At 47.9% G+C, this 26,449-nt stretch overlaps 1 protein-coding gene and 1 pseudogene across 4 annotated transcripts in view; both read left to right on the top strand.

Moving 5' to 3' along the window:
• Window positions 1-26,449, top strand: part of BFAR (bifunctional apoptosis regulator) — a 317,639-nt gene that overhangs the window by 94,377 nt on the left and 196,813 nt on the right. For all 4 annotated transcript variants that reach the window (XM_085628281.1, XM_085628279.1, XM_085628282.1 and 1 more), the window contains exons 4-5: window positions 21,298-21,502; window positions 26,100-26,269. In XM_085628281.1, coding sequence (XP_085484407.1) covers window positions 21,298-21,502; window positions 26,100-26,269 — 375 coding nt within the window. The remainder of the gene's footprint in view (window positions 1-21,297; window positions 21,503-26,099; window positions 26,270-26,449) is intronic.
• LOC146789962 (18S ribosomal RNA) lies at window positions 15,566-17,241 on the top strand (annotated as a pseudogene).

The following is a 26,449-nucleotide window of genomic DNA, read 5'->3' as shown; positions in this document are numbered from 1 at the left end:
CTTTTTACAGGCCTTTTCAGTGCCCCTAGTATTTTAATTATAAATGATTTTACGCTTTTAATGGTCTTAGCTTAGACCCTGTTGACCTTTTGATGAAGAGTGGGTGTCATGTCCTTTAGGCCAGTCCTGTTATGTATGCCCCCTTTGTACATACATTGTTCCATCCACACGACAATAACGGTTCTGAACAGGTGACCTTTTACCCAATAGTTTGCTCCTGTCTCTTCAACACCAGGTTCTTAGTATTTTATCATAATCCCTGTACCTGAGGTACATAAACATGGCCTCAGGCACTGCATAATTATTCTGTATAAGGGTCACCACTTATTTCATCCTTGGCCAGCAGGCCCACTGTGCATGATCGCATTGTTTTAGAAAAATATTTGATTGTTTTCAAAACATTTATGATTGTTTTTAAAACATATTGATTCTACAAGAAACCCTGGAGTGACGACTCTAGTATATAAGACCCTTATTCCCCCCTGCAAATTAGAGGAGAATTCCTTCCACTCTGATGCGAGGTACTGCATGCTGAATCTTCGACATGTGGGGTGTCATCCTCGGAGCAGAGATGGGATCCTTCATTCTCTACCATCAAATAAATATATATATATATATCAACAATAGGGTAGCCCCAGGTAAGGATGCCCTCCCGGAGGGCGAACTTCTATCACGGAGGCCACAGCAGGATCAGCAGACAACGGTCCATCCCAATACGCGGCTCAACGCGTTTCGGGCTTCCGCCCTTGATCACGAGCCATCCATCACTGAAACCACAGCAGCCAAGCTATTGAACACCTGCCTTTATTTAAAAGTAGTCACACCCACATGGGCGTGTACTTGCGCGTCACCCGGCGCATGCTGCAAGTGCATTCTGGTATTGGCAGTCACAATAGACCGTATTACCTCAGTGGGTGGTGCCGTCGGTCAAAGTTTCAAAATTTAAAAAACCCCAGTGGGTTGATGAAAAGTGTAAGACTGAGTCCTGCTGCAAAGAACACCACCATCCGTATAGAACCCTCCGCTCCATTTTGGCACCCGATTTCCAAGTGCCTGGATCCGCACGTCCGCGGCGGTTCATCCTCGCAACCGAGCCAGGCCGCATCTATAAAACAACAATAGGGTAGCCCCAGGTAAGGATGCCCTCCCGGAGGGCGAACTTCTATCACGGAGGCCACAGCAGGATCAGCAGACAACGGTCCATCCCAATACGCGGCTCAACGCGTTTCGGGCTTCCGCCCTTGATCACGAGCCATCCATCACTGAAACCACAGCAGCCAAGCTATTGAACACCTGCCTTTATTTAAAAGTATTACAACAAACAAATGATGGACGGAATGCTGACAATGCAGACATTCTCCCCCAGTCAAGAGATCTGGGTTAAATCCATCGTTCTTTTGCCCACTACGCCACCCCAGTTCAGACATGGCCATATGCAAATCAGTCTTGACCCTGTGCCTCATGGGAACAGTCCAGCCCGAACTGCCAAGCCATGTCTTCCCTGGACCGGAATCAAGCATCCTAGGACCGGTTTCTGGCTATCAGCCGTCATCAGCCAGGATAGCTTGACTCCAGTGGCGTAGTGAGCACGGGTCCCACGTCTGGGAATACCCATCCCACTTAGGGCGAAAAGCGTTACAACAAACAAATGATGGACGGAATGCTGACAATGCAGACATTCTCCCCCAGTCAAGAGATCTGGGTTAAATCCATCGTTCTTTTGCCCACTACGCCACCCCAGTTCAGACATGGCCATATGCAAATCAGTCTTGACCCTGTGCCTCATGGGAACAGTCCAGCCCGAACTGCCAAGCCATGTCTTCCCTGGACCGGAATCAAGCATCCTAGGACCGGTTTCTGGCTATCAGCCGTCATCAGCCAGGATAGCTTGACTCCAGTGGCGTAGTGAGCACGGGTCCCACGTCTGGGAATACCCATCCCACTTAGGGCGAAAAGCGTTACAACAGATCTGTTGACTGGGTGTGAGTGTCTAATTGGTTCTGATGCTCTGTCCTTCACCACCCCCTTTTGTACCGCTTTGTTCACCATAAGTTGGCAGGGTATGCTCAGACGTGAGTCCCTTGCTCTCTTTGCCACTGGATTCAAGCAAGCCTGGCTGAAGACGGCTGAAATGCCAGAAACCGGTCCTAGGAAGCTTGTTTCCGGTCCAGGGAAGGCATGGCTTGGCAGTTCGGGCTGGACTGTTCCCATGAGGCACAGGGTCAGACTGATTTGCATATGGCCATGTCTGAACTGGGGTGGCAGAGTGGGCTAAAGAATGGTGATGGATTAAACCCAGATCTCTTGACTCGGTGTGAGTGTTTGATTGGTTCTGATGCTCCGTCCATCACCACCCCCTTTTGTACCGCTTTATTTAAAAGTAGTCACACCCACATGGGCGTGTACTTGCGCCTCACCCGGCGCATGCTGCAAGTGCATTCTGGTATTGGCAGTCACAATAGACAGTATTACCTCAGTGGGTGGTGCCGTCGGTGCCAAAATGGAGCGGAGGGTTCTATACGGATGGTGGTGTTCTTTGCAGCAGGACTCAGTCTTACACTTTTCATCAACCCACTGGGGTTTTTTAAATTTTGAAACTTTGACCGACGGCACCACCCACTGAGGTAATACTGTCTATTGTGACTGCCAATACCAGAATGCACTTGCAGCATGCGCCGGGTGAGGCGCAAGTACACGCCCATGTGGGTGTGACTACTTTCAAATAAAGGCAGGTGTTCAATAGCTTGGCTGCTGTGGTTTCAGTGATGGATGGCTCGTGATCAAGGGCGGAAGCCTGAAACGCGTTGAGCCGCGTATTGGGATGGACTGTTGTCTGCTGATCCTGCTGTGGCCTCCGTGATAGAAGTTCGCCCTCCGGGAGGGCATCCTTACCTGGGGCTACCCTATTGTTGTTTTATATGTATATATATATTCACTGAAAAAACCATAGGTTTCACACATGTTATAGTTAGCTGGACATTTTACTGATAAAAAACCAATGAAATTCCCCCGTTATAGTTAGTGCTGGCAACTATAACTCACGCGACCGCAATCCTCTGCTGATGCTAATACTGTATTTAGACACTTATTTGCCCATGTCTTCTTCCATTAAATTTTAGCTATACATATATTACAATTTTTTTTCATAAAGACACATATGTCATCAGCAGAGGATTGCGGTCGCGTGAGTTATAGTTGCCAGCACTAACTATAACGGGGGAATTTCATTGGTTTTTTATCAGTAAAATGTCCAGCTAACTATAACATGTGTGAAACCTATGGTTTTTTCAGTGAATAGGTTTCACACATGTTATAGTTAGCTGGACATTTTACTGATAAAAAACCAATGAAATTCCCCCGTTATAGTTAGTGCTGGCAACTATAACTCACGCGACCGCAATCCTCTGCTGATGACATATGTGTCTTTATGAAAAAAAAATATTTGTAATATATGTATAGCTAAAATTTAATGGAAGAAGACATGGGCAAATAAGTGTCTAAATACAGTATTAGCATCAGCAGAGGATTGCGGTCGCGTGAGTTATAGTTGCCTGCACTAACTATAACGGGGGAATTTCATTGGTTTTTTTATCAGTAAAATTTACAGCTAACTATAACATGTGTGAAATCTATGGTTTTTTCACTGAATTTGCAAGGTTTTTTAAATGCTAATTCCTAACTATAACGTGTGTGAAACCTATGGTTTTTTCAGTGAATTTGTACGGTTTTTTAAATGCTAAGTTACTTTACGCCATTCGTGGCGTGCGCGCCCACTTAACGCAGTTCGTTCCGTGCGCACACGGTGCGCTTCGCGCACCGCGCGCCCACTTTACGCAGTTAGTGCCGTGCACGCACGGTGGGCACGCGGTGCGCTACGTGCACTGCGTGCCCATGTTACGCTAGATGGGCCATGTACGCACGATGCGCTTCGCGCACCGTGCGCACATGGAGGACATATGATGCGCTTCAGTGTGAAAGGTAATATTTTAATTTTTCACATTTGTTATATGCCAAGCACAAATGGTGCCATTCGGGCACCCTTTGCACATGGGGTGGGGAGAGTATGGATTATTTTTTTTTTGTTTAAAAGTTTTTTTACCGTACACGTACGGTAAGCGTAATCGGCGAAATTATCGAAAAAAATAAAATTCCGTTTTTTGCCTTGGGGGATCTTTGAGGACTCCCTCAACATGGCTAGGTGCTTAGGAGCTTTCTAAACAGCCCCTTTACATGTTTTTGGCCTTTGTTTTTTAACCCCCTCTCAGACTGCGAGAGAGAAAATGGCGGCCGCCGCTTCCTGGTTTCGACCGATTCGAATGTTTACTAAGATCTAACAGCCAATCAGAATCGCGCTCGCGCACGGCGGCGTGCGCGTACGGTAAGCGCACCGTAAGCTGGCTCAGATATATATATTGATTTAAAGGCTATTTTCTCAGAATCTACTGAACAGATTTACACCAAACCTACAAAAGGCACTTCCTTGACCTGTAGACTACCTCTCTGCCAAATTTCAAGGAACTCTGTTCAGCCGTTTGGGCTGTAGCTGTGTCTAAAGGTCCTATGGAAAAATGCATGGGAAAAACGCGTTTTGGGACCCCCCTTTTATCTCAGCCCCCGCTTGACGAATCCCCCCGAGACTTTCAGGGTAGGAGCGGAGCGTAGCGCCCCATTAGTTTTGAAAATTTCGCGAGGATTCGTCGACCGGCGCCAAAGTTATTCCAAATAGAAGGTTGCGGTTTTCCTATGGAAACAGGGTCCTAACTATAACTACCTACTGGCGACCGCCAGTAGGTAATATATATATATATATATTATTATATTTATTTTCTTGGAATCCTTCGCCTCCTTCGTTTTCACGGCGTAAGTCACGGCACCACAGCAGGGTAAGTTTCGAATTTCATTTATTTAAACACCATTGTGCAAGGATTAGGACGGCCTACGCGTTTCGGCTACCATTAGCCTTCTACTGGACCATAAAGTCCCCAACGTCTAGACAATATTTAAAGTGCCATGTGCTATTACCCCTGTTTGTGTTTACTGTTGTTAAAAACACTAGACTGTTAACCTCAACATAGTTACATGGTACAAGTCTGTCGCCATATGTCCTCTTTCACTGTGAAGTACGTTCAAATATAAGGTGCTAGTGCAATATATTCACCTGACATATTTGAATCAACAATTTTACGTTCTTATAATATGCATCCAACTGATAATTAATCAAGGTAGTAGTAAAAAAAAAGTATATAAAAAAATATATTCAAACATTTACGGAAACAACAATTTCTTAAAATTTGTTTCCAATCTTGCCATTATTTGACATCCTTTTTCCCAAGGCTCCACTGTAGTTTTTTTCAGTGTGTTAATCATGCAACTTTGTCGACCTCAGTTATTGTAAAGTACCTTACAAAAAAGTGTATTTTGACATTTCCCTCTCTTATATGGGGCAATTTTAGATGGAAGACATTTTACTAGTCCCAATATTCACAGTTCAATGGACAATACCTGAATTAGTAATAACTGTAATATCGTACTTCCTAAGTTTGAAGTTCTTACTGTATATCCAAGTTTCTCCCAATACTCAAATTTACAAAATTCATTTAGGTCGTATTAAGTTCCTACATTTTATCTGGTTATCATAATGAATAATTCATCCTTTTCTTTGTAAAGTACATACCCAGATCCATGTGTTGGGAACTTAAAAATCCATTGCTTAATATCTATGTACTAGTTATTCCACAATTTCATTTAAAAAATACTGCTAGAATACATTCAATAAATCATTACATAAGGGTACGGTTCATTAAATTCAGGCTACACCTTGCTCTTAAAGTAATTTCTACATGATTTTAATAATCCGCTTCTTAATCTATCGTGTCCAATGTCCAGGTTAGACAAGGAAATTTGTTGATGCAAATTTACAAGAAAATTCGTCCAGCAGAGGGAATTATTTCATATTAAAATCCAAGACAGATCAGATGCAGTTTTTCTCGGCTTTCTAATATTTACAAATGTACAAATAGTTCCGCATCAAGATTGTGTCCGTGTGGATATTCCGTACCCATCGCTAGTATCAATCTAGATTCCATTTTACGCAATTTTAGGGTTCGCTCACCACCTCTCTGCAGGTTTCACAATTCTGATTCCAGAGTATTTCAGTTGACTACTATCACTTTGATGGTATTCGTGAAGTGTTTTGCCATTGGATAGTTCAGATCTTTCGTTTTTTATGGCACGTAGATGTTGCAAAATCCGTAACTTTAGTTTATTGATTGTGCTACCCACATAGTATTTTTTACAAGAACACACTAATCTATAGACCACATATTTCGACTCACATGTAATGTGATCTAAGATTTTTTTCTGTTTTGTCATTTTGTAGTTCATAGTCCGTTTTATTAGAGCCATGTTCACATGTGCGACATTTTGCACACTTCCAGAACCCCGGTGTGTTAAGCCATGAGATCTTTTTTGGCTCTCTTTTCTCAAGATGGCTTTGAGTTAGGATGTCTCTTAAAGAAGCTGTTTTTCGATAGGTTATACTGGGATGAGATGTTAAGCTCTCTTTCAATGTATCATCTAGTCGTAAGATTTCCCAATTCCTACTTATCACTTTTTTAAGGTTTCCGCTTTGATTAAAGTCCATGATTAGACGTGTTGTGCTGTCTATTGTGTCCTCTTTACCATCTGGTTTCCTTTTTGAGGGTACTAGGAGATCAGTTCGTTTTTTCGATTTGACCCTGGATTTTGCTTTCATGATCACTTCCAACGGAAATCCTCTCTCAAAGAAACGACAACTCATCATTTCAATTTCTAGATCTTTAGTTTCTGAGCAGTTTCTTTTCACCCTTCACATCTCGCCATAGGGTATGCCCCATTTCAAATTCGATGGATGCCCACTATTGGCATGTAATAAGCCGTTTCATAATGTCAATTTTCGATGCATTTTAGTGCATATCCTGTTGTTCTTGACGAAGACTTCCACATCCAGAAAAATGATGCTGGTGTCACTTATTGCAGATGTGAAGTTTAGGTTATAGTCATTTACTTCGAGAGAGTCAATGAAGGCTTGCAAATCTACACGGTTCCCATCCCATATGATGAAAAGATCGTCAATAGAACGACACCAAGTTTTATTTTGGAATGTTTTTTCCTTTCTTTTTCCAGAGTCTCTGTTTCCCATACGGCCATTAGTAGATTGGCGTAGGTTGGGGCAAAAGATGTCCCCATTGCCGTACCTTGTTTCTGCAAATAAAGGTCACCCAGGAAGAGGAAAACATTGTGTTGCAAACAATAGGTTAACATGTCTATTAACATGGCAGTATGTTCCAGATGATTGATCGATCACAGTTGTAGGAATTGTTTTACAACTTTTATTCCATCCTCATGCCTTATTGAGGTATATAACGAAGAGACCTCTATCGTTGCCATTAATAGTCCTGTTTTTCATACAATTGTACTGATTTTGTTAAAGAAGCCCATGGTATCTCTTAAATAAGAGGGCAGACTGGTCACATGGTTCATCAGGAAGATATCCACGAATCTAGATGTTGTTTCTAAAAGTGATCCTATAGAGCTGACTATTGGCCTTCCATGTGGTTTGTGGATCGCCTTATGCACTTTCGGCAGAAAGTAAATAGTCGCTTTAATGGGGTGATCTGTTTTTAAGTAGATCTACTCATCAAAATCAATTAAGCCCCTTTCCTTCCATCCGAATAACATTGAATGATATTCATTCATCCAGATTTCAGTTGGATCATGTTGAAGTATCTCATAGTGGTCTTTGTTTCAAGTTGTCTTTTTGCTTCTCCTATATAATCAGACATGTTCTGAACCACGATATTTCCTCCTTTATCGGAGGCTTTTATAATGATTGTTGGATCATTTCTCAGCTCTGTCATTGCTTTATATTCTCCCGGTGTTAAGTTCCAATCCTTTTTTCCTCTTGGATTTTGATCTTGACATGGTGGATATTTTGTTGATTTCTACCACCATAATTTCATGGAACAAGTCAATCTTGTTTCCCGGTGGCAATTGCGGACAGAACCTGGACTGTTTTTTGAGTCCACTTTCTCCTCCTTTATTAGTGGCTATCCCCATGCTGTTACAAAGACCCATATCCACCACGAGGCTATGTTGACCATCTCCCATGTTGGATCTCTCCCCTTCTTCCAATGATGTAAGTGTTCTTGAAGCACGTAAATCTTTTTGAGCAATAATAGATAGATCACTGTTCTCAATATTTGGACCACTTGGTCGAGTTGTTTTCTCTGCGAAATATTTTTTGAGTTTGACTTTTCGACCGAATTTGTAGAGGTCAATCCGTGCATTTGATACATCCATATCTTTGTTGGGACAATAAGATAATCCTCTATTGAGTAGTTTAAGATGGGTTTCATTCAGTGATTTATTTGAGATGTTAATTACTAAGTTGTTATTGAGGAGAATTTTTTTCTTCTTCAAGATTACTTCTGCTTTCCTCTTCCTCTTTTTGGTTTTGCTCCATCTTCTACTCCTTCTGGTGGTATTTTGGACTGTCCTCTTCCCCACGTCATGCCTCTGCCTATTCCTCTCTGTCGCGTTATCATTTGTGCAAGTCGCATCTCCCCGTGAAAATCCATTGGAGTTGTGCTTACTTCTTCATCGGCCGAGCTGAGATCCGAACTGTCCACCATAGCAGGTGTCACAGTGCCTGCACATTTGTCCATGACGACTCTATTCCACAGCGTGTCATACTTTTTTTTAAAATACTGGCACCACTTTCTTCTTTTACCGCACATAGTCACTTTCCTTCTCGCTCCCTTGATGTGCTGGTGTACTCGTCTGTAAGAGCGAGTCACCGGTGCACGGCCATCTTGGGTAGCGTTCTAGTTATTTGCACATCCCTATTTAATGGAGGCTGTGCAAGCGTGCAGCGGGCGCACCAAAGGTAAGCCCATCTACGCCCATCCGCGCACTGAACGCACGCAGCACCAGCCATGCTGCTCCTCGCTTGGTTTATTCTAGAGATGAGCTTGCCCGGCTTGGTATTCGGAGGGACAGCATCACGATTAATGACAGCGGCACTGAAACTGGTACGGATTTCCTTAAGAAAGTAACATTAGGGACCCTTAACTGTGGATTAATCAATGTCAGATCTTTGACTAAACATTTTATGGAGGTTTATATACTACTAGATGACTATAACCTCGATGTCATGTTTCTTACAGAAACTTGGACACGAGTAGACAGATGTTGAGCTTGGCCTAGCCTGTCCCCCAGGCTATAAAATCTGCCATAAACCCAGACGGGATGGGAGGGGGGGAGGAATAGGATTCATTTATAAGGACATCTGGAACATTACTCAACTTTGTATAGAGGACATCCCGGGGGTTGAATCATTGGGGTTCTCACTCAGACACGAGTGGTATCCTATGTACAGGCCTACTTTGCTATAGACCACCAGGGGGAGCTGCTCAGGTTTATCTAGAATTGATCGATGCAGTATATAATTTATCGCACTCTCACTCCAAGCTATTGATCCTCGGAGATTTTAACCTCTGGGAGAATGGTGTCCTTGATACAGCTCTTAAAGAGCTTTGTCAGGTCTGTAAGAACGTTAATCTTCAACAGCTGGTACTACTCCCCACTCACCAGAAAGGCCATGTGCTTGACCTCATTTTTGCTGATGGAAACGTTACAACTGTAAAGGAAATACTTCCACAATGCTGGACAGACCACTGTTTGGTCCTCTTTTCTTTGAAAGTAGTTAACTGCCAACAAGACATTCATAGGTCTGCTACTCGAACTGGTAGAGAGTGGTCTAAAATATTAAAATCTTCGGACGTCCCTCTGCTTGTTGATGACAGCTATGTCATGCACGATTCAGTGGAAGCAAATTACCTGAATTTATGCCATCAAATTACCAACTCACTAGATCAGCTAGCACCTTTGAGGAAAGTCAAAAGCTGTAAAAAGCCATCTGCCCCATGGTACAATGAAGAGCTGAGGCGGATGAAGACTAGCTGCAAACAAGCAGAAAGGAAAGGGAGGAGGAAGTATCGGGAGACAAAGCGGCTCTAAAAAACTTGCTTCACATCTACAAAGAGTCGCTAGGCAAAGCCAAGGCTAAATATTTCGAGGAGACTATTTTACATTCAAGTAATAAAACTCAAACTTTATTTAGCCTAGTAAGAGGTCTGTCTGATCCAGATTGTGCCAAATCTAAAATTCCGGCTTCACAAGAATTATGTGATGACTTGGCAATTTTCTTTGAAGATAAAATCAATAAAATTTTAATTGGACTTAAATCCTCTGTAGATGCCGATGCGCACAAGTTCACTGGTGATGCCACTTTAATAAAGTGTGGCATAAGCATTAGGGAACACACAACAGTTCTGAATTATTTCCAGAATCCCACACAAGAGGAATTCAATGCAATTGCTGCTGGCATCTCCTCTGGCTCCCCCACGGACCCACTCTCACACAAGTTTTGGAATTTTTTGGTGGTGAACTTTTTCCGCATCTATATCATATTTGCTGTCTATCTTTAACTAAAGCAATATTCCCGGACTGCTGGAAAAAGGCAGTTGTCTCTCCTCTGCTAAAGAAGGCAACATTGGATCCCCAGTGCCCCTCTAATTATAGACCCATCTCCTTGCTGCCCTATCCAATTAAGATTTTGGAGAGGGTAGTGAAAAATCTCTCTCAAGGTATGTTGACGAAAATGAGTTGCTGGACGAAGTCCAATTTGGGTTTCGTCCCGCACATGGGACCGAGACTGCCTTGGTAGCAGTCTTGGATAACCTGAGAATGTGGGCTGACAGTGGTCAGGCAGCCTTTTTAGTGCTGCTTGACATGTCTGCCGCATTCGATACGGTTGACCACCAGATTCTGATTAAGAGATTGGAGGAAGTAGGTGTGGTGGGTAGGGCGCGAGACTGGCTGCAATCTTATCTCTCAAACAGACAGCAGGCAGTGACTAATGCCACCTTTCACCTCCCAGTACAGGGATGTTAAACAGGGGGTCCCACAGGGCTCTGCCACTAGCCCTGTTCTGTTTAACCTATATCTTCGCCCTCTTATTGCTTTAATAAAATCTTTTGACATTGATGTCATTAAGTATGTGGATGATACTCAGCTTGTCTTAGCTGCTGAAGGCAATAACGCAGTGTCTCTGGAAAAATTTCATAATTCTCTGCATAGAACAGCAGAGTGGCTAAAGGTGAACTCCCTACAATTTAATGGGGAAAAAACTGAAGTCCTGTGCTGTTTTGCAAGTAAAATTCAGTGCCCCTTCCAGCAGATTTCTGGCCAGATTCGGCTAATAATTCCTTAGTGCCCGCTAACACAGTGCGCAATTTAGGAGTGTTGCTGGATAGTAACCTACAATTAGATTCCCAGGTTAATAAAACAGTGAGCACCTGTCTATTTCTCCTCCGCGCTCTTCGGAGATTCTCAAGTTCCTACCTACTCAGGTTAGACCTTTAGTTGTACGGAGTATTGTTTTGAGTAGAATAGATTATTGTAATGCTCTCCTTTTGGGTGCCCCAGCCTCCCTTAAAAAGAAATTACAAAGAATACAGATTATGGCAGCTAAGCTGGCATTAAATCGACCTTATAGAGCCTCTGCGACACTGGCCCTAAAAGACTTACATTGGCTGCCTGTTGTGCAAAGAGTTCAGTTCAAGGCACTTTGTGTTGTCTATAGGGCACTACACAACACTGGGCCTAAAGTACTACAAAGGAAGTTTGTATGGTACTCTCCTGTTAGATCCCTGTGCTCCTCCTCTGCATACCTGGTCTGTGTCCCCCATGTTAATAAAGCTTGAATGGGGGGCAGATCTTTCAGTTCCACTGCTTCCAGACTCTGGAATGCACTACCTCCGGAGCTCAGACAATTACACCCTCTGTCACGCTTCAGGAAGGAACTGAAAACCAGATTATTTCCCAGAGGCTCTCCCCGGCCTGGCTTGGTTTGGTAGCAGCGACTGGGCCCAGGGCTCGAGCTCCCTCCGCGGGTCCTGGGGAGCAGAAGCCTCCCTGTGCTGCAAGCCAGCCGAGAGTCCAGGTACTGGGGACGGAGGTTCATCGGGGCCCGGGGAGGCTCTCCTGTTAAGGCTCAGGCGGGCAGATGGGCATCCTTCAGTCCCGGCCATCTGGTCACGCCTTTCCCCTCTGCCATCTGATCGCGTGCAATGCTTTCCAATGGGGAGACCAGATGGCCGGGCTGGCCCAGAAGTCCCGATGAGGGCTCGCCCGCCTCCCTGATCCCAACCAGGGCTGCAGGAGGTCGGGCGCCTCTGCGCCCTGGCCCCCCTTCCTCACTTGGTGCGCACGGATTACCAGAATGAGGGGTAGCTTTCCTCCGGATTACTAGGGGAAGGGTATGCCGGAACCCCTCTCGTGTTGGCAGTTCTCAGCTGGGGACCAGATGGGCTGGGCCCGGACAACACCTCCCCACCGTCCAGGGCTCCCTCCTCAGGCCCGCCATGTGGCAAAGTGCCTGGGACGGGCTCCATCGGGCCCTGGCCAGTCCTCCCCTGGGCGTCTCAGCCCGAGAGCTCCTGCGGGCTCCCCGTGCCGGAGGGCCAGCTGATGTCTCTGAGGCCCCAGGACGTGGACCCCCGAGCCCTGCAAGGGCAGGCGGTACCTCTACCGGGAAGGCTCGGGTGGGCAGATGGGTGTCCTTCAGTCCCGGCCATCTGGTCACGCCTTTCTCCTCGGCCATCTGGTCACGAGCATTGCTTTCCAATGAGGCTACCAGATGGCCGAGCCAGTCTGGAAGTCCCGATGAGGGCTCTCCCACCTCCCCCAATCCCAGCCAGGGCTCCAGGAGGTCGGGTGCCCTGGGTCCCCTCCCACACTCTGTGCGCACGGGTTACCAGAAAGAGGGGTAGCTTTCCTCCGGATTACCAGGCACAGGGTATGCTGGAACCCCTATTGGGTTGGCGGTTCTCAGCCGGAGACCAGATGGGCTTGGCCCTAACAACACCTCCCCACCGATCGGGGCTCCCTCCTCTGGCCCGCCGCGTGGCAAAGTGCTTTGGACGGGCTCCATAGGACCCTGGCCGGTCCTCCCCTGGGCATCTGGACCCAAGAGCTCTGGCCGGGCACTCCCTACAATGGGCTCGGTCCTCTGCTCTGACATGGGGACCGGGGCTCATTGGGCGTCCCCCAGCTCGGTTTGGGTTCAGGAGCTCTGGCAGGGGCCCTTGGTGGCCCTGGGGTGGCGGGTGCCCTCCCCACCCCGGGCTCAGTCCTCGGGCCTGCCTCGTGCCAGGCAGCCTAGGACGCGGGCCTTGAGGAGGCCTCCCCTGCATGTGCCAGCCCAGGACCTCTGGCTGGGCTTAGGGGTCTGGGCTCCGTCCCCCTGCTCTGCCACGGTCCCAGGACAGGGGTCCATCGGGCCCGGGCAGGCCTCCCTCCTTCGCCCGCCTGTCAAGGTGCCTGGGGGACCCCGGGTCGGAGGTCTGCCGGGGACCCCCGTCCGCAGCCCCGGACCCGAGGCCCAGCCATGGTCTCCCAGCCCCCAGGAAGCAGAGCACCCCCAGCCCTCCAAAGGGCAGACGGGAGACCTCCTGCGAAGGCTCGGGGCAGGCAGATTGACGTCCTTCGGGCCCGGCCATCTGGCCGCGCCTTTCTCCTCGGCCATCTGGTCGCGCCTTTCTCTCGGCCATCTGGTCATGCAATGCTTTCCAATGGGACGACCAGATGGCCGGGCTGCCCTGGAAGTCCTGATGGGGGTCCCCTCAGTCTCGCGGTGCGCACGGGTTACCAGAAAGGGGGGGTACCTTTTCTCCGGATTACTATGGACAGGGTACTCCTGAACCCCTTTCGGCCTAGCGGTCCTCAGCCGGCAGCCGGATGGGCCAGTACGCCCTCCCTCCTAGCCCGGGGTCCGTCCTCGGTCCTGCCGCGTGGCAGGGTGCCTGGGACTGGCTTGCGCGGTCCCGGGCTGGCTTCCCCTGTGCCCCTGGGAGCCCAGGCTGGGTCCAGGGGCCCCTCCGGGCCACGGGTCCGGTGCTCCAGCCCTGGGCCTCATACATCGGCCTGCCGCCCCTGCTTGGCTGGGTTCAGGAGACACAGCCAAGTCTCCGAGGGCCCTGGGGAGGGCGGCCTCCCCACCCTGCGCTCCGTCCTCTGTCCTGCTGCATGGCAGGGTGACCGGGACGGGGTCCAGCAGACCCGGGGAGGCTTCCCCTGTGCCTCTTAGCCAAGGAGCCCCAGCTGGGTCCAGGCGTCCCACCGGGCCCCCGGTCGGGAGCTCCAGCCATGGGCCCTGTCCCCTGGCCTGCAGCTCTGCCAAGGGCTCGGGACGGGGGTCTGTCCGTCCCGTGCAGGCTTCCCCCACTTCGCCTGCTTGTCAAGGTGTCCCCTGGCCCCGGGTTGGAGAGCCCGTCTGCTCCCCCTCGCAGCCCTCATGGCTGAGGCCCAGCTAGGGCCCCGGGCCTCTGGCCCCCCATGCCCCGGAGCCCGCTCACCCTTTCTTTAGGGCACAGAGCAACCAAATGGCCTCCCTTTCTAGCCCGGCCATCTGGTCGCGCCTTTACACTCTGCCATCTGGTTGCACCCATCTCCTCGGCCATCTGGTCGGGCGAAATGCTTTCCAATGGGGTGACCAGATGGCCGGGGTTCCCTGGAAGTCCATATGAGGGCTTATTTGCTTCCTCGATCTCAGCAAGGGCTCCAGGAGGTCGGGCACGTTCGCGCCTTGTGTCCCCTCCGTCTGTCTCCTCTGTCACTCGGTGCACACAAATTACAAGAAAGGGGGGTAATTTTCCTCCAGATTACTAGGAAGAGGGTCAGTCAGACCTCCGTGAGGTCCAGCGATTCTGAGACGGAAGGCAGCTCCCGGGACTGCCCGCCGTGTCCCGGGTCGGCACCTGCCTCTCAGCCCCTTCCCGAGGGGACTTTCCTCCCAGTTTGCTCGCCCTGGGAGCAGTCAGGGACGAGAAGCGGACATCCCTGCGCAGGGCGGCCTGTCAGGGGATGCCCCGGCCGTACTCCGATCGATTGGGCACTCTCGGTCCGTTTAGGCATGGACTGCTGGGCCAGCCTCTGCTGTTGTTTCAAGCAAAGAGCTCCCACCCCGCATGGACCGTCCAACTCGAGGGCCTGCCGCCTGGCTGGAGGCCCTTCACCCTACCCAGCTGCGCGAAGGCTGAGCGGCCCTGGCAGGTCGTGCACCCAGTGGTCCGACCCGAGCGGAAGGGGTCAGGTTTTGCCAGGCCCTTAGACGCTGCAAACTGGCATTGTCCGTAGGCCACGCACGCCACGCCGTCACCCCTCTCCGCCCAGCGCATTTCCGCAGCAGCTTGGAGCGAAAGTTCCGAGGGGTGCCGCCAGGCTCCGGCACCCCAGCGTCTCACTCAGGCTGCGCCTCTGCCCGCCTCTCCCTTCTGGGGGAGACGGCTGGGCCTGCCGGTGCCTGTGCAACAGCACCGCTCCACCCCGCCAACGTGCCCTCCTCGCCCAGGCGGGCAGGCTCCTTCCCCTAGCAGGCTCCCAAGAGGGAGGGGTGTGTAAAGGTTGCCGGTTGGGGACACAGGCACACAGTTACCGAACTCACCCCATCAGCAGATGCGGCTACCTGGTTGATCCTGCCAGTAGCATATGCTTGTCTCAAAGTTTAAGCCATGCACGTGTAAGTACAAACAGCTGGTACAGTGATACTGCGAATGGCTCATTAAATCGGCTATGGTTTCTTTGATCGCTCGATCTGTTACTTGGATAACTGTGGTAATTCTAGAGCGAATACATGCCGACGAACGCTAACCTCCCGGGATGTGTGCATTTATCGGACCAAGACCAATCCGGGCTCGCCCGGCCCCTTTGGTGACTCTGGGTAACCTCGGGCCAATCGCACATCCCCGTGAAGGCGACGATACACTCGGATGTCTGCCCTATTAACTTTCGATGGTACTTTCTGTGCCTACCATGGTGACCACGGGTAACGTGGAATCCGGGTTCGATTCCGGAGAGGGAGCCTTAGAAACGGCTACCACATCCAAGGAAGGAAGCAGGCACGCAAATTACCCACTACCGACTCGGGGAGGTTGTGACGAAAAATAACAAACAGGACTCTTTCGAGGCCCTGTATTTGGAATGAGTACATACACTTGAAATCCTTTAACAAGGATCCATTGGAGGGCAAGTCTGGTGCTAGCAGCCATGGTAATTCCAGCTCCAATAGCGTATATTAAAGTTGCTGCAGTTAAAAAGCTCGTTGTTGGATCTTTGGATCAAGCTGGTGGTCTGCCGCGAGGCGAGCTACTGCCTGTCCCAGCCCCTGCCTCTCGGCGCCCCCTTGATGCTCTTGACTGAGTACCCTGGGGGTCCAAAGCATTTACTTTGAAAAAATTAGTGTTCAAAGCAGGCCGGTCACCTGAATACTTCAGCTAGGAATAATGGAATAGGACTCCAGTTCTCTTTGGTTGGTTTTCGGAACTGGGGCCATGATTAAGAGGGACGGCTGGGGGCATTCGTATTGTGCCGCTAGAGGTGCAATTCTTAGACCGGCGCAAGATGAGTCATATCAAAAGCATTTGCCAAGAATGTTTTCATTAATCAAGAACGAAAGTCGGAGGTTTGAAGACGATCAGATACCGTCGTAATTCCGACCATAAACAATGCCGACTAGCGATCTGACAGCGTTATTCCAATGACCTGCCGAGCAGCTTCCGGGAAACCAAAGTCTTTGGGTTCTAGGGGGAGGATGGTTGCAAAGCTGAAACTTAAAGGAATTGACGGAAGGGCACCACCAGGAGTGGAGCCAGCGGCTTAATTTGACTCAACACGAGAAACCTCACCTGGCCCTGGCACAGAAAGGATTGATAGATTGATAGCTTTTTCTCTATTCTGTGGGTGGTGGTGCATGACCGTTCTTGGTTGGTTGAGCGATTTGTCTGGTTAATTCCGATAACGAACGAGACTCCTCCATGCTAACTATTTACGCGATCCCCAGCGGTCGAGCAACTTCGGTCCAACTTCTTAGAGGAACAAGTAGCGTTCAGTCACACGAGATCGAGCAATAACGGGTATGTGATGCCCTTAGATGGCCGGGACTGCACGCATACTACACTGAACGGATCAGCGTGTGTCTACCCTTCGCCGACAGATGTTGGTAACCCGCTGAACCCCGTTCATGATAGGGATTGGGGATTGCAACTGTTTCCCTTGAACGAGGAATTCCCAGTAAGTGCGGGTCATTAACTCGCGTTGATTAACCCTTTGGGGGCTCATGATGGAATGGTTCCATCATGAGCACCAGTGCTCCTGTGCTGAGCACATGCTCAGAAAATCCCTCTGCTGCAGACAGCAGAGGGATTTCCCATTTTTTATTTGGCCTGGGTAGGTGGGGGAACAGCTTCCCCAACCTCCCCAGGCCTATTTATTTATTTCCTTGCAATGACGATCGCAGCATGGCACGCGATCTTCATTGCAACGAAAACTAAATATCTCAGCCCCCGAGCACTGAAACAGATGGGAGAGGTATCTTTCCAATGGTGCCCTTTCCTGCTTGGGGATCACCCCAGGAGGGCGATCCCCAAGCAGGGATCCACCCACTAGCACCAGGGAGGGGGAGCGGCCCCTTGGGTAAGGGCCTATGCTCCCCCCCCCATATTTTTTGGGGCATAAGTCTTTCTGCCAGATGGGGGCAGTGGCCCCCAATCTGCCCCCCCGTGGGGTAGAAAGCCCACTAGAAACCAGGGATTTTTTTTTATGTTGGGGTGGGGGCTGGCCAAAAAAAGGCATGGCAATCCCCCCCCCCAGAGAAATGTCTTTCTGCACACCACCCAAGGGGCAGACTGGGGCAGTTGCGCCCAATCTGCCCCCCTGGGCCAGAAAGGCCACTAGAAACCATTTTTTTGTTTTAATTGATGTTGGGGTGCCCCCCCCCCCCCCTGGAAAAAAATGCAACGGTGTTTCTGCTCCCCCAGGGGCAGATGGGGGAAGCAGCCCCTGATTTGCCCCCGGGGGCAGAAATCCGACTAGGCACCAGGGATTTTTTTTAATGCTGTAGGGGCTGCCCCACCCCAGAAACAATTAGCACAGTCTCTCTGCACCCCCTCACCCGGAGGCACATTGGGGCATTAGCCCCTTATCTACCCCCCCCACCCTGGGGGGGGGGCAGAAAGCCCACTAGGTGGCAGCGATTATGCTGGCTTTTTTTAGGCGTGGGGGCCGTCCAGAATGGGCTTACAATGCCCCCACCCCCCCAAAAAATAGCCAGTCTTTCTGCCCCCCCCCCCCCCCCCCCCCTGGATTCCCCCCAGGGCAGCAGAAAGCCCGCTAGGCACCGACTTGTTTTTAGCAGTGTGCCTACCTGTGGATTTTGGACCTTAGCGCAGCCAGCACATACGGAAACCTAGCAAACCTGTACATTTTTGAAAACTAAACACCAATGGGAATCCAGGATGGGGTGACTTGTATGCATCTCACCAGGTTCTGTTACCCAGAATCCCTTGCAAACCTCAAACTTAGTTTTAAAAAAACACTTTTCCCTGACATTTCTGTGATGGAAAGTTCTGGGATCCGCGTGGATCCACAAAATTCCACCCACCCTGCATTCCCCAAAGTCTTCCGAGAAAAATGGTACCTCACTTGTGTGGGTAGGCCTAGTGCCCGCGACAGGAAACGGCCCAAAGCGCAATGTGGACACACCACCTTTTCTCAGTGAAAACTGACCCTTTTTTGCAAAGTGCCTACCTGTAGATATTGAATCCTAGTTTTGCCGTCACCTAGGGAAACCCAGCAAACCTATACATTTTTGAAAACTCGACACCCAGGGGAATACAGGATGGGGTAACTTGTCTGGCTCTCACCAGATTCTGTTACCCAGAACCCCTTGCAAACCAGTCACCGTTACATAAGATTCCATGTTTTGTTACAGTACTCAGGATGGATCTCCACTCTCCCTCCCCACTATTCTAAGGTGACCGTCCCCACCCTGCTCTAACTCCCTGTTTACCCTCCCTCCCCTCCTTCATGGATTCTTATATGTCTCCCATTGGTTCCACACTTTCTCCCATTTTGTAGGGCAACCCCATCTCTCATATATTGATTTTTCTGCTGCACAGCACCAATCAAGATCTGCCTTCCATTGGCCTACTGTCGGAGGGAGAGCAACCCCCCACGCTCTGGCGATGTGCCTCTTGGCCACCATCGCCTCCACTGCGAGACACATTTTCTGATATTTCGGCCAAGTCTGAGCCCCCGTTACACACAATATGTGCCATCTGTCCTCCAGTGGCACGGTCTGTCCAATCGCCGCAGAAATTTCTCATACCGCCCACCCCTAAAGCTGTTGTATGGCTGAACCTGTTCCCCTAGACTCTTCCTAATGGTCTTTAGGTGCTCCATCTCCTTTGCGGCAACTTTATCAGCCATTTTATGGAGATCCCCCTGCAGAAGGTTGACGTCCACTGTCACGGCATCTATTTTGAGATCTAGCAACCCTTTCAAATCAGCACTGGCCCCCATTATTGCGCTCAATGAGGGTTCTGCAGTCTCTTCCGGCATCTGGTCCTGGGCTGCCGCTGCTTGTTTACAGAACGGCATACTTGTCCTTTTTATTAGTCTGTGTCCCGGAGTGCTCCTTGGGCTTCATCCAAGTTCCTGTATAGTGTCCGATAACGCTGCAGCTGTTTCTGAAGATTCCAGCCACTGAGGTGTGTTACCCCGCAGCTTCACTCAGCATTCACTCAGTCTCTTCCCAGTATGGCTATGCGGTTTTGGGTATAGCAGCTTTGATCGCTTTTATCATTTGATTTATGTCCATCTAGCAGTCTTTCCTGCCAGCCAGAGGATCCCTGACCACTTCTTTCCAGGTGTATGTTACCACCTTTAGGCCCTAAACGCAGTCTTATAATCCCTCTGCGTTCCCTGTGTCTTTTATAGAGTGATCACCCCCAACGCATCAGTGGGCGCATCAGACAGGTTTGATGAGTCCTCTCCTCAGCCTTTAGCTTTCCTTCCTTTACAGTTTGGTCTTCAGCCACTCTTTAGACGCCCCCACTGCCGAAGCTTCCCTCGCACCACTGCTTTTTTTATGTAGCAGGAACACTCCTATGCCACTGGGTATATTGTTCGCCTTCTCAAGTAGCTCCTCGCTCTCAAAATTGGGGCATTAAGAGGGCCAGTACACACGACTGATCCCCCGAACTGCGCACTATGGCGTACAGGATCTTGTTTCCCAGTCCAGCCTTCCATCCGCATACCAAAGGCCGTGGGCTCTTAGAAGCTGCCTGCCTTGGAATGCTAATTTACTGGTCATCCTGCTGAAGGAGGTGTAAAACACCCTCTGCTGGAGGAGGCTTTATTCCTGACCTCCCGAGAGTGTGGGCTCTCATCCCTGGGGTTCAGAAACTGATCTGTGGTGGCAGGCTGGTCAGAACTAGCCAGCCAGCACACTAGTAGTTGGTAGGTTTTCAGGCGGAACCACTAAAGTGCTCTCTGTTTGCATGTATTAATATATTTACCTCAGTGTGGGTTTATTAATGCATGGTGTTTGATACCAAACGATCTATATTTCAATGAAGGCATAATGTAGGTGGGAAACTCGTTTTTACCAGTGTCCAGCACATGTACTTATCATGGCTTCCCTGTTCACTTGTGACATCTTAGAATGGACTTCGACATCACAGGGGCATATCTGCTCATGCAGATATTTCCACACATGTAGTATAGTACACCATGCCTTAGGGCTTTAAGGCCTGCTGTATCGGTGGCATATCTATACTGTATGCATTGTCTGCAGGCATGACACAAAGGGTTGTGCATCATGTTGTGTTTTCACTTTTGTCTGCACCAAGACACTCAGCCTGCAATGGCAGTAGCCCTTAGGGACCCTTGAGTACCCCTGCCCTAGGGTACCATTTACTGGGGACTTACAGGGGTGCTAAAGGTATTGCCAATTAGCAGAACAATTGTACAGTTTTAGAGAAAGAGATCGGGAACTGGGGACATGGTTTTCAGAAACCCAGTGCACTTTCTGTCAAAATTACATCGAATACCAGGCAAATAGTGGGGGTGACCATGTTCAAAAGGGGCACTTTCTCCTACATTAGAGAAGACTAATGTAGAGGGAAGTAAGCTGCAAAACAAAGTCATAACTGAGTAATTTGCCATGTGTGTATTTGGTGAATTTGGTTGCTATTTGTGTTGAACCCCGAAAGCTCTCTTTAGACAATATTTAGCTACTTAATAAGCATTGGTAATTGGGCTCTCACCAATGTACATATATTATGCCTTTTCATTTTCTTTATATATTTTGCAACCTGTTAAAGATATCTGTACCTTTTTTTTGTATTCTTTCAGGGATGCCATAGAAACATTGTTCCCAGATATCATTAAGGAAAAGAATGATGAGATTCAGCAGAACATAGATATAGCACATAGCCTGCAGGCATTTCACAAATATGGCAACGATCAGGTCCAGGCTGCACCAAACCATGTAAGAGATAATCTGCAAAGAGGAGGTGGCTTTTTCTCTGGAGTTCTCACAGCTTTGACTGCTGTAGCAGTAAGTCTTTCATCATTCTGATGATGTCCATAACTGCATCTTTTCTGTCTTTTTAATTTTGTTCATTTAATTTCTTTGGTTTATAAAATGAAGACTTGGAAATGAAGGTTAAACCCTTAGGTTGTGTTGATTAGTGATTGAAGAATAAGCAGTAAATAAATCTAGATTAAATAATTCATTTTTTATGTGTTTTTCATTCATTTTGAAAATGTGTGTATTACTTTACGTAAACTGAATTATCATTGCACCATATAGGTTGTCTAACATATAACTCTGTAGGAAAGTGCCTCTTTTTGCATGGTTGCCCCGTAATGTTTTGCAAGATACCTGATGCCAACTTGACTGAGTGTGTGCTGGGATCCTGCTAACCATGCCCCAGCACCTGGGTTCTTCCCTAAAACTGTACCTTTGTACCCACAATTGGCACACCTCTAGGCCACATGTAAGTCCCTTGTAAAAGGTAACCTTGTGAGCAGAGAGGGCCTTTGAGGGCTGCAGCATATATTATGCCACCCTCAGAGACCACTCAACTTAACACCCCCAACCTGCAACTGCAGATTGGGTGTTTTGGTGCTGACCGAACTAAAAAGTCGACATGTCACACATCCCTGTGTGCCATGCCCACCAACACTGCCCAGGGCATGGGCAAATCACCCCTCTAGCAGCTCTAATACCCAGGTGAGGGCAGAGCTGCAAGAGCAATATGCCGCTACTGTGTACAGAATCTGTAAGTGCAGTGAAGCCATTTTGAATGCGTGGGATGGGCATTTGTCAACACGATCTCCACAGCTCTTTGATGGCATTCTGGAAAGTTTGGTATCAGACTTCTAGCACATTAACCCCACACCAATGCCAGCGTGGTATTTAAGGAAAAATACACTCAGAGGGCATCTTAAACATGGCCCCTGAAAAACGGCCTATCATGGTGTGGTTCCTGACTGGCTCCCAGCCTTCTTCCACCACCAGACAGGTTTCTGGGCACCGGGGTAGAGAGCTTCCGCTCTCTGGATTTGGAAACAAAGCACATCCTGGGCAGAGATGTCCTGCTTCCTCCTCCAGGATGGGCAGAGTTCTCTATGAGGGAGCCTTTGTTAGCAGCAAAAGGCTGGGTGCAGCTATCAGCAACTGGCTTTCACCGGTTCTGACTCCCATTTTGGGTGTGAGAACCAGCAGGAAAACCTAGCCAAGAAGGGAGGTGTGCCCACCTTTGCCATCCCCTCTCCTCAGGTTGGGGAGGTAAAGTGTTTGCCACCTCTCAGTCCCGCCATCTTGGAGGTGAGGGGGACCCCCCCCCCCAATCAGGAAGAGCCCTATGCCCCTCTCCAACTGGATGGTGGCATACTAGGGGGTGTAGACACCCCTGGGAAGGGACTCATTGGTACCAACCTGCACACCCCTGTAACACACCTAAATCTACTATTTAGGGAAACCCCTGAACCTTGCCTCTTCAGATTCATTGTGACAAGAAGGAGGACCGAAGAGCCGTGCTGCAAAAGAGGACAACGACGACGACAACTGCTTTGGCCCCGGCACTACTGACCTATCTCCTGCCTGGAACCCCTGCAAGCTGAAACCAGCGTGTCCTGCAGCCAGCAGCCTCCAAGAACACAGAGGACCAGTGCTGCCTTCCTAAAGAACTCTGGTCTCCAGTGGACACTGGATTTTTCCCACACCAGCCCAAGCCAGGACTCCTGATCCAGCCGGATCTGTGAGTCCTCACCAGTCTGCACCTAATGCCCACGGACGAGTGGCTCAACATCCCAGCGAGGTTCCCCGGCAATCCTGACTTGTGTTCCAACCGTTGGACGCCTTCCACCGATCTTCTCCTCAAGACCTGCAGCCTCTATCTGAAGGATCCCCCCAACTGCGACAGAAAACAGTGGGAAGAACCCGAAATGAAATGAGACCCCTGCACCGCAGCTCCTGAGTCCTAAGATGCCCAGGCGACGCTGTACAGCAACTCTTTAACTTCTTCCTCCAGTCGTTGGTTCCCTTTGTCCAGTCTTCTGGGTCCAGCCTGCAGTGCTTTTTCTCGAAAGACATCCTCTTTTGAAAAGCATTGGGCTCCCAACACCTCCTTAGCACCCTACACCAGGCCGTCCCAGTGCGGCTGGTGGTGTGGACTTGGTGCCAACCTGGGACCCCCTTTGCCCTTACCTTAACACCAGGAGCTTGATTTCCAAGACTGAGTGGCCTGCCAGTTAGCAGCCCCTAACCGAGGTGCCTCCTTGGCCCTTTGGCTAACATTGACAATGTGCACACTGCACCCTGCCGCCCTAGTGCCACTTGTGGTGCCCCTTCCGTGCCAAAATAAACCATGGGAAACCTTGTTCTAGCCCCCAAAACGCCAATTCTAAAACTGTTTACTTACCTGTAAACTTAACACTTCATTTTTCTCAATAGGACTGTATGGTGGGATTTCTCTGGAAAATCTTTTTCTTTTTAAGTGTTGAACTGTCTTGTACTGCAACAAAAGTAATTTGGGGCCTTTACAAGAGTTAACCAGTTTATCGATGTCCTGTGTTGCTTAAACTGTGTTAGGAGTGTGTTTCATGACACACTAGAAAAGTAATCTAAAAGTAATTTCAAGTGTTTTTGAACCGTTTACAAATCGTTTTCTCAACTGCAAAAGTAATCTGAATGTTGTTACACAGCAAGTGATCACTAGTTTAAAAAGTAACATTGTATGAAGAGTTTACCTTGCCTGCTACTAAGTAAATCTTGGTTCTAGAAATAAAACAAAATAACTTTGTATACAAACAATTGGTCTGGATTCAGTCTTTGAGTGTGTGACATTTATTTCTTGAGTGTACAACAAATGCTTAACGCTACCCTCTGATAGGCCTTACTGCTCAACCACACTATCACAAAAGAGAGTAAGGTATTATCTATTTTAGCCAATGGTATACCTTTGAGGATCCACTGGACTCTGCACACTAAACCTCACTTTGGTATAGTAAATAAGGAGCCAGCTTCCTGCACTCGTCATGCATAAACTGATGTATTGCAGACGGAAGAGTTAATAAGTGTCTGAAACCATTGCTGCTCCCACGCTAAAATAGTGACAAACTTTCCAATTTGGACAAATTACTAATCAATTTTTAACTTCTTAGTTCTGAAAGAACATACAAACATTACATATTGAATAAAGTACCCCCTTGCCGTATATTATTAGTATATTGCAGGCCACTGAGGAGTTCCATGACCATATAAAGGAACAAGGCCAAAAGCAGGGGGTACTTTATTCTCTGTAATACTTTGCCTCACCATCACCTTTCAAACACAGACCACCTAAATTCTTATTGCGTAAGCCTTTTCATATGAAAGGGAGAGCATGTTCGCAAACATCAAGAATAAAATTAGAATCTCTAGTGAAAGATTAAACACCTCAAAAATGAATTAGATAATTGTTGCAAATGATTTTAGAATCCGTTTAATACAATTCATGTTTTAATAAAAAGCACAGAAGCTCGGAATGTGTAGGAACGCGAAGAAAGGTTAAAATTTTACTTTCATTACTTGAGGCAGTCAAAAAATAAACATGTTGCCTTAAGTATCCCCTTTTTGCTAGTCACTGTATAGCAAGGTAAACCTAGCAGAAGAAAGAAAAGCAATTTTTTTTTTTTCATTCTTTAAACAGCTGCTTTAATTATGCTCTGTTACCTGACCTGCCTTTTCACTTGGTTGCTGGCTCTAGCAGCTGTATTTAGCTGTCCGAACTCAACTGTGATAAGTTATTACAATTGAGTTCTGACATCATCTCTTCATTGTAGGCGACTGGATGTGTCACACGTCGCCTTTTTATAAAGAAATTAGAGATGGGTTTTTATACAGGGATTGCAGAATCCCATGTATTATATCATAAATATTATGATTGTAACATAACAGCCATCCGCTCCAAATCATCTAAAACTTGGATTTATATTAGTAAAATGGCCTCTGTGTACATTTGGGCAAATTTATTGGCCTTTCCAGTGCATCCTAAGATGGTGTTTGAATTGCAAATAATATTCACTTTTCAGTGACCAGATAATGTTTTACTCCTAACTCTAGTTCTAACACATTTGTGTGCTACGGTGAGGTAGCTGAAATTGGTGTATCTGAATCTGGCTTAGTTGGGATTGACCCAAACTGACTAGGAAGACAGGGTAGCAAAATGTTAATAAAAAACATTCACCTCCATTCTCTCAATATTGGCATGGTCAAATATGTATTTGTGGAGGAGGGTCAACGAAAACTCATTCAAAATTTCAGATTATTACTGTTCGTTCATACTGTTTAAAACCTTCCTGTATATGCTGCAACAAACAGCAAAGTGATGGAGGAAAGCTGCAAATTAATCTCTGCCACTGGCCATCACTCAGGTTCTGTTCCAGTCCATTGTTTTTCACCATCTTGGTCCTGCTCCAATAGGCATGGTCCTTTCCGAACTGCCAGGTGGAATTCATTTGAGGCATGAAAAAAAACAACCCTGACTGGTGTTGGCCTTGAATATGTAAGCTCTGATGATAAAAGCAGTAAATCAAGAAATGCATTTATCTGTTTCGTCTTCACGCTTACCTTTTTATCATTCCAGTACATATTTTTTACATTTCAGGTAGTTTTGCTGGTCTATCATTGGAGTAGCAGGGAGTCTGAACATGACCTTCTTGTACACAAGCCAGTTGAAAAATGGACTCCTGAGGAGGTGATCCTGTGGTTAGAGCAGTTAGGACCCTGGGCCTCCTTCTACACAGAGAGGTTTTTAGCTGAGAGGGTCAATGGAAGGTAAGAAATCAAATTTGAACTCTTTGCAGAGAGGCTGTATCAAAGGCCCCTTTGCTTAAAATATGTAAATATTACGTTAGATAGGTCTGTCAATATCTGTCTTTCAGCGTCTGAAATACACAAGTCTGATTTTTGCATCTATATTGCTGCTATGAAATTGTATTTAATGATGAGCCAGCT

This window comes from Triturus cristatus, chromosome 10 (genome assembly GCF_964204655.1).
Source record: "Triturus cristatus chromosome 10, aTriCri1.1, whole genome shotgun sequence".
Lineage (NCBI taxonomy): Eukaryota > Metazoa > Chordata > Amphibia > Caudata > Salamandridae > Triturus > Triturus cristatus.
This window is presented reverse-complemented; position numbering and strand designations above follow the sequence as displayed.